The sequence below is a fragment of the Rattus norvegicus genome, chromosome Y (assembly GCF_021556685.1).
Source record: "Rattus norvegicus strain SHRSP/BbbUtx chromosome Y, alternate assembly SHRSP_T2T, whole genome shotgun sequence".
Classification (NCBI taxonomy): Eukaryota; Metazoa; Chordata; class Mammalia; order Rodentia; family Muridae; genus Rattus; species Rattus norvegicus.
In genome coordinates, this window is record NC_141555.1 from 68,788,263 (window position 1) to 68,797,106 (window position 8,844).

Sequence of the window (8,844 nt, forward strand, 5' to 3'; positions counted from 1 at the left end):
AGCCTATGTGACATTAGACTTACCTTGACCTTTCTGGCTTCCTCTCAATGTTCCATCCACCACAGTCAGTCTCCTCCACCAAAGTGTTCACACACAGAACGTCACATCGCACATTTTAATTTTTAGAGCAAAAACAAATTCCACTGGAAAAGATACTGGGGTTGTCAAAGGCCCTTGGGTATCTGAAACACAGAAAAACAAACATTTTCCCCCCAATTCTATAAATTACCCATCTATGTCCCCCAAACTTTGTGAATTTCACCTTAACGGATCTTTTCCATCAGATTATAGACATAGATGTGGACATCGCCATCAAACTTGATGAAGTACACGGAAGGCTTGCCTAGTACTTGTTAAATAACTTTTCCCATCTTTTTGGACCCATCGCTTCTGGTGAACTGCACACATTGACCGGTTAAGATGTTTCTGTCAATGTCTGACTTCACCTCTGCTGGAGTAATCTCTGGAATGATACGGAGGTTACCTTCTGTGTAATCATCCAGGAGATGGTAGATGTATAGGACTGGATCTTTCTCGTAGGTGATGTAAAACCAGTCCTTCATGATCGGCACCTGGGCTAGATCCACCCCCCTCCAGTTGTCCTTAGAGCCATGTTTGCCCTCAAATTTATGCTCCGCAGCTCGGCCAACCATGTCACTTGAGAGATGGGCGTCTTTCACTTGAGGAAACACTACTTTGTGAGTCAAGACCTTAAGCTTTAAAATCCTCTCATCGCTATTAAGTGCCAGTCCGTAGACACAATCAATTCCATCATACTTGACCAGATAGAGAGAGGGATTTGTTGACACTTGATCTAGAACTATGGCCTTCCCCTGGGTGATGGCTCATCACCTTCCTTCCATCCGTGAGAAATTCTGCAGCCCACAATGTTCCCCAGGGCCTGGGGAGAAGGCCTCCTCCTCCTCCGCTTCTGGAATGATGGTGTGCTCATCCTCCTCAGAGACATCTTCTTCTTGGCTGCAGACCTAGTGTAGTAGGCCACGGCACTCCTGGTCCACTGTCTTGTGGCTATAGTTCTGTGTTCAGGCTTCATACTTGCCCATGGCTTGGGTTTGAAGAGCTGACCTGCTTAAAGCAGACACAATGGTGTTGCCTCTGTCATATGAGTGCCTGCAAGAACAATGGGGGTGGGGTGGGGGAGGGTGCTTGATCAAGGCTCTTGTCTAAGAGAACTTTGGAGCAGGTGAGGAAGGCGATGGTAAACGGGTTTGAGCATCTGAATCTAATTCTGTCATAATCAGATGTTCATAGGAGGGCTGGGCAATGGTGGAGCACACCTTTAGTTCCAGCACTCAAGAAGCAGAGGGAGGCAGACCTCTGTGAGATCAAGGGCAGCCTGGTCTACAGAATTAGTTCCAGGATAGCCAAAGCTACCCACAGAAAAACCCTGTCTCAAAAATCAAAATCTAAAGTTCATAGGAAAATGAAAAAATGGTTCTCTACAGCTCAGAATAACATATTCAGACACATTTCTTCAGGCCGAGGCACTTTTCTTCTGCTGAGGAACATCTCTTTAAATGGCTAGGTCAGTGTGGGATTAAGTATCCCTGTCCCCACTTTAAGCAAGCAGAACAGAGAAAGGATAGCAAAGGAGCCAGAAGGGTGGCCACACCCCTCTTCTACCCTCTAACTATGAGCAATGTGAAAACATCCACAAGTATCTGCCCAGAGACAAAGCACACCAGTCCACTGGCTTTCGGTACTGTGCATCCTGACCCAGCCCCAGATTTATTCCGTGATGCTGTTGGATCTTCGAACGCAACAAGAGTCTTTTGTGTAGGCAACAACAGCCATTTAGAAATAATATCTACTGGGTTTGGGATAACTCAGTGGTAGAGCAGTTCACTAGCAAGCACAAGGACCTGGGTTAGGTCCTCACCTCTGAAAAAAAATATAAAAAAACAAACAAACAAACAAAAAAAAAAAAACAAAGGAATATTATCTCCTAAAATGCACAGGGAGAAAGAGAAGCTTTGGCATTTTAGTAGAATTATGAATTAGATATTGTTAGCAAAGTATAATGAACTCCGGAGACTGACTAGCCTAGACCATCCGCCTAGCTCTCAAACGTGGAAGACATTAAAACATAAGGTTAATTGATGAACGAGGGCAAACTTTTAGCTTTCTGGGCTACAAGGGTCCCAGTTATCTTCATAAACGTATTTACCGAAGAAAATGTCCTAGTCGTTAAGATTCTGTCTTCTGAAACTGGTCAGGCACCAAAAGGCTGATGAACAATTGTGGGGTTCAGGAGCTGAACTGGCTTTCACACACCACTGCGAAGATAGTGAACCCACCTTCAAGGTAGTCTAATGCCTCCAAGTGGAAGAGATGCGCAACCTCCGCCCAGTGCTCTGTGACATCATCCAGGCTCTTCTTATGTCATAGAAGCCCTCAGTCCAGTTCCTTCCCTAGTTACCCTTAGAAACTTCCAGGATCTAGGTTTTAGCTTCTCATGTAGCCTCCTTGTGACCCAAAATAAAGTCCCCACCCAAATATTCTGCCCAAGTAGCTCTTTTCATGCATTTTTATTTTCTAAAAAAGAATTTGGTTTCTGAGTCACCAACATCCTTGATGGTTATTTTCCCAACTCCTATCTTTTCTTTGGTTATCTTTAAGTCATTCTCCATATCACAAATATTGCTAGGCTCTCCAAGACAGCCCACTGGATAGCACACCAAAATTAGCTTTATCAAAACCCACAATTAGAGGAGGGCCATTTTTATTCAAACAAAGCTGGAATTTGACAGGATTAAATACCGTGTTTTAAAGTCAATGGCAATCATGAATTATGGATTTTTTGCAAAGAACGAGAAAAAATTATCTCCTGGACGTGCTTCCAAATTCAGGATAAACTGATGACAAACCCGATATCGACCAGTCATATTTTAAATGTCTTTATGATTTACCAGCACTTCTGGTTACAAGGAATTTATTAGATCAAATGCAGTAAAACAGGATGAAATAGATGAGGTAATTTTGGTTTTGAAATATGGGTAGACAGAATACTGGATGCAGGTAAGTATGGAATTTACCTGTAAATTACAGGGCACTTTAATTGTTTGTGTCACATAGTTCTTCAGAATTTCAAAAGGATTCTTTTCAGAACACTCCCCTGTCCCCATTACAGTCTGACCATCCCTTACCTCTTCCCAATAATTCCCTTCCACTTTAACATTATAATTTTTTTAAATGTACTTAGAGCTTAACAACTTATGGCAGCTTATTAAAATCTGTCCACTTTTCTTAGTGTACCATCTGCTTTTTCTCCCTTCTATCTTAGTTTTAAGCACATTTTCCTTCACACTTTGAACTTTACTCTCTCTCTGCCCTTATGACTACTCTGCCATTATGTGACGGTTGGTCCACTATGTGGCTGACCTCAATGTGGGGTTAACTCAAATGACATGTTTTTTCCCCCTTTTCTCCCCTTCATCTTCCTTCTTTACCAGCTGAGATTTACAGCCTTGGGGATTTTTTTTACACCTCGAAAGCACACACACACACACACACACACACACACACACACGCATATACACACAGAAACACTCATATAAACACAAACACACACACACATACATACACAAACACACACATATGCACACACAAACACACACACAAACATACACATATAAACACTCAAACACACAAATACAGAGAGAGGCAGAGGCAGAGACAGAGAGAGACACAGAGAGAGACAGAGAACCCATGAGAAAACATGTGATATCATCTTTCTAAGAACAATAAACTGAGAGAACTTTCAAAAAAGGGAAGAACAAGTAGGCAACAAGAAAAATAATCTAATCATAGCCATCAACTTGAGGAAGAAAGAGTTTGTCTCATTCTAGGCTTCTAGGTAACAGTCTGTTACTGAGCGAAGTTGGGGCAGGAACTCAGGCAGCACTCTAGAGGCAGGAAAGGAAGCAGAGACTACTTAAAAATGCTGGGTACTGGATTGCTATCCATGACCTACTCAGCTTTCTCTCCTTCTCATACAGCCCAGGACCACCATCATAGGGGATGACACTACCCATAGTGGGCTAGACACTTCCACATCAACCATCAAAAAAAAATTCCTTACAGATGTGGCCAAAGGCCAATATGATGGAGGCAATTCTTCAGCTGAGGCTTCTTCTTCCCAGGTTGAGTCAAACTGACAATAAAAACTAACCAGGACCCCTGCACACCCATTCTGATTGCCACACTGTGTGCAGTAGACAAGCCATTGGAATAAACTTAGCTGTTGATCACTGGATGAATGGCTTAAAAAATGTGATATACTTAAATGTGACTTTCATCTATGAGTAAGACCAAAGGGTTTTGTTCTCAGAAAAACGGATGGAACTGTAAAATACAAAATGTTAAGTGAAACAAGCCAGACTCAAACAGACGATTGTGAAATTTAGATTTTAATAAGGGATATTAAGTGAAAGGGGGCATTTAGGAAGAGGAAGGGGAGCAGCAGGGTGTGTGTATGTGTGTGTGTGTGTGAGTGTGAGTCTGTGCAGGTGGAAGTGGAGGTGAGTTGTGAGGATGAAGATGTCTAATGTACAGTATAAACCTGTACAAGGAGTCACAAGCAATCCCACTGACTTGTACATTTAAAGAACATCGATATAAGAGAGCTGAGTCTAAAACAATGTTTTGATTAAATTGGGGGTTTATAGTTTAGAGATACTATAAAGTTTATTCATATTTTCCTTCCCACATGTGGCTCTTGCTGTTTCGAGCTTGATACTGGTGACAGGATATGGCAATGAACTTTGGTGTCTGTACCTCATTAATAACCCAGAATTCATGTCATAGAGTGAGGCTACTGTGGGGAAGGAGGTAGTTAGAAATCTTAAGGGTACACCACGTGGGAAAAATATTGCCCACCCCACTATAGATTTCCAAATATTCACCGTCATCTCTGGTTTGAATGTAATTGCCCAAAAGTAATTTTCTGGAGATCAATCCCCAGTGGGAATGAAGTTGTGAAGAATTGATTAGATAAATAGGGATGCAATCTACAAATAAAAATTCATTAATGATGCTATTGTGGAAAAAGGTTAAATTATGAAAGGGAGTTTGGCTCCGTCTCTTTTATCCTAGCCCATTGGATCCCTTCTGTGGTGACAACACCCACAAGAACTCCTTCCTCTGCCAATGGTCTCTTCATCTTGGATTTGCAGGCTTCTGAATCAGAATCATACAGAATCTGTATCATTATAGACTAGCCAATCAGTGCCATTCTGTATGTCCACAGAAGCCTAAACGTGCCTCAGAAATGTGAGCATATGGGTCATATGTGAAAGCATAGCTGGCAGAGAGGAGTAGGTTGTTAGTGCTGACTGAAGACAAGATGGGATCAAGGTTAGTGTGTGTGCTCTTAATGAAAGAAACAGCACAGAGGAAGAGTGTAGATTGGAAAGGTGCAGCTTAGAAGGGACTCAGACATCTACTGTTGGCCTTGTTTGGACAAAGAGCCATTAGGTAAGAGGAAAGATCACTAGGGATAGATTCAGCCACTGCTTTTGTCTAGCAGAACTATTTTTATAATCCTCATCTTTGAGGATGTAAAAGAAAACTGCCTGGAGTCAGTTGATATGTCAGTAACCATCAAGAGTGTGTCCACTATTACAGAGGGACCCAGGAAAAAGCCTGATCTTGGAAATTCCTTTGCCTTCCAGAGATGAAGACTTCTCCCCGGCAACACTGGGCAATCCATCTACGTCAAGAAGGGCATCCAACTAAGTCCAGATTAGTGGTTCTTAACCCTTGGATTGAGACCACTTTGGGAGCTCAAATCACCCTTGCACAGGAGTCACATATCATATATCCTGTATTCCAGACATTTACATTATAATTCATAACTATAGCAAAATTAAAGTTATGAAGTAGCAATGAAATAATTTTATAATTGGTGTATCTGTATTTAAAGGTTATGTTACGAAGGTTGAGAACCACTCTTCCTGACCCCTCTAAAATATGCCTGTTGGTATGAACTGGAGGTATAATCCCTTTTATTCAATCAGGCAAATACAGAAAAACCAAAACACCACCAAAAGGTTATGAAGGATAAACAGCCACTGTACCCACAGTGTCAGGATATCTTAGACAAATGATGTCAAAATGGAAATCTGGTCACACCATGACCATCCTCCTAAATGAAAAGCAGAGGAGATAAACCAGTTCCCTGGTGGTGGCACCAAGAGAAAACCATTGTCAGAATTGTCAGCAAAGATTTTAAAGTCAGGATTCAAGCGTCGTCAATGAGAAACTTCCAAAACAGGCAGAACGGGTTGGGGAGATTGCCTACTGCATAGGAACACTGGTTGTTCTTACAGAGGATCATGGTTCAGAGGATCTGAAGGACTCTTTGGTCAAAACACACACACACACACACACACACACACAAACACACACACATACACCCATAGAGATAAATATAAAAAACAAAATAAAAAAAGAAGGAGCCAGGTATGTCCCTTTAATCCCAGCAATCAGAAGCAAGCTGATCTATGTGAGTTTAATGCCTACCTGGTTTATACAGTGAGTTTCAGGCCAGCCCTACCTACATAATGAAATCCAGTGTCAAAATAAACAGAAAAGAGTGTTATATTTATTTCTGATAATGTAGGCAACAGATAAACTATTTATACAGAGAAATAAATTATTGTTGAGAGATTCAATAGGCTGGAAGGAGACCCCAATTCTTTGTGTCACTACTCCATCACAGCCTCAGCAGGAAGCAAGAACGGGTACAGTTAAAAAGGAAGCAGGGAGAGTATGAGTAAAACTGTGGACACAGATCAGCACATCAGCAACAGAAGCAGACAGAAAACCAGCTAGGATGAGATGGCTTCACCAGCCAATGTCTCTGATTGACAGTCCATAGTACCACCAGGATTTTCTTTTCCTTCAAGTACCCCTGGACTTTTTAGACACTCAGAAACCACAGAACAAAGTGTGGCAAATGCATAAGAAAAGATGTCTTGTTGGACATATTTGTTTATACAGGTTTCATGAAGCCCAGGCTGGCCTCAAACACACTATGAACACAAGGATGATTTTTAACTCCTGATTCTCCTAGTAATGGGAGTATGGGCATGTACCACCACACCAGGCTTATGAGGTACTGTAGATGGAGCCCAGAGCTGTGTGAGAGCCAAGTGAGCACTCTGTCCACTGAGCTGCATCACCAGCCCCTCGGGATGTGTTCTGCTAATACAACAAAACTAAAATAGAAGTCTTCAATAATAGACAACAGGAGTCTCCCAGTCCAGAAATATTAAATTACATATTCACAAGTAATACATATGTCAAGAAAAAATGAAACTATGTAACAGTAAGAAAAAAAAGAAGAAGATAGGAAACATACTATCAAAATGTGTAAGACATAACTATGACGGTGCTAAGAGGAAACTTTCTTTACAACACTAATTCTTAGATTAGAAACAAAGACCAGTAACCTAAATTTTTATCTACACTAGAAAATAAGAAAATAATTAATGCAATGAAAAAAATAATTGTTAAAATGAACCCCAAAACACTAAAAATAAGAAATTAACAAAAAAATAAAAGAAAATTAAACACAACTAGTTTTCTTTTTTAAAGCAAAGAATGGCATTTCATTGTCTCAATTAGACCTAGATAGAAAAATATAAGGTCTATTCTGTTTGGCGAATTAAAAAAAATAGAAATTGCTGTGTTTTAGAGTTTATGCAGAACACTGAACCTGGTACCACAGACAAAAATTAAAAAAAAAAATTCATCATTTAAACCCTTTTAATGACAGTGTTTATACTCAACATTTGTCTCCTATAATCTATTTAATATTAGACAAGATTTCCAGGGATGCCACAGGGAGATTATGCAGTGTTGAAACGGAAGCACAGCATTGTATTCCCAACACAGACTCTGATTGAGAACATCATTGTTTTTATCATGAGGAAACTAGCACAAGATCCAAGCCCAGTCTCCCGAGTCGTCGTCCCATCTTAGAGCCATTTCTTCAGACATCACTTCAGCTGTGTCATATTTTTCTTCAACAATCGAAACAGACTTGTTTGCTGCACTCTTTGGTTTGCCATGCTGCTAGGGAGATCCTGGACCATCAGACATGACGAAAGTTCTCCCTCACACCCCCAAACTACAGCACTGGTATCAGGGTAGAGGAAATAGAAGAGACAGAAACCAAAAAAGAAAAACAAAAACTGTTGTTGTTTGGAGAAGTTTCATGTAAGTAGGCCAAGCAGACCTTGGACTTTCTATGTAGCCCAGGTTGGCCTTGGACTTACTATGTAGTCCAGGCTGGCCATGGACTTACTCTGTGGCCCAGGCTGGCCTTGGATTTACGATGTAGCCCAGGCTTCCTCTGGACTTACTATATAGCCCAGACTGGATTTGAACTTGTGATCTTTCCGAGTATTGAGTATATAGGTATGCACTATCACACTCAGCTTTGTATCTGTTATTATAAGTGACACAGCTGTGGCCCCTCATTTTTCATCCTCCCTCAACATCAAACACAGCATCCACAATCACCCACTAGGATAATCCCATCCTTTAACTCACCTGGTAAGGTAAGACTTTACATTAGAAAGAGTAAGCAGGTTCCTCCTCCTTGTTAGGACACATTTGTGTGGAGGGATTTGAGTGATTGTTTGAGTGAGCCAGTCATACCTTAACCTGGTTCTGATATTATGACCAAGACGAAAAAAAAAACAAAAAAAACAAAAAAAAAACAAAAAAAACAAAAGTAAAGGAGATAGGTCCAACACCGGGACTTGAACCTTAGCAGTTGAGGAGATGGATCACAGGTCTCAGGTAAATGATGGG

General features: G+C 41.0%; 1 protein-coding gene across 1 annotated transcript; it reads right to left on the bottom strand.

Annotated features, from left to right (window-relative positions):
* Positions 1–353: 353 nt before the first annotated feature.
* LOC147998089 (Y-linked testis-specific protein 1-like) lies at positions 354–653 on the bottom strand. The gene has a single exon (XM_087601438.1). The coding sequence runs from the start codon at positions 651–653 to the stop codon at positions 354–356; it is 300 nt and encodes a 99-aa protein (XP_087457564.1).
* Between the last annotated feature and the right edge of the window lie 8,191 nt (positions 654–8,844).

What these genes read in the sequence shown, in the direction of transcription:
- LOC147998089 (XM_087601438.1), bottom strand. Translation starts at nt 653, where the DNA reads ATGGTTGGCCGAGCTGCGGAGCATAAATTTGAGGGCAAACATGGCTCT.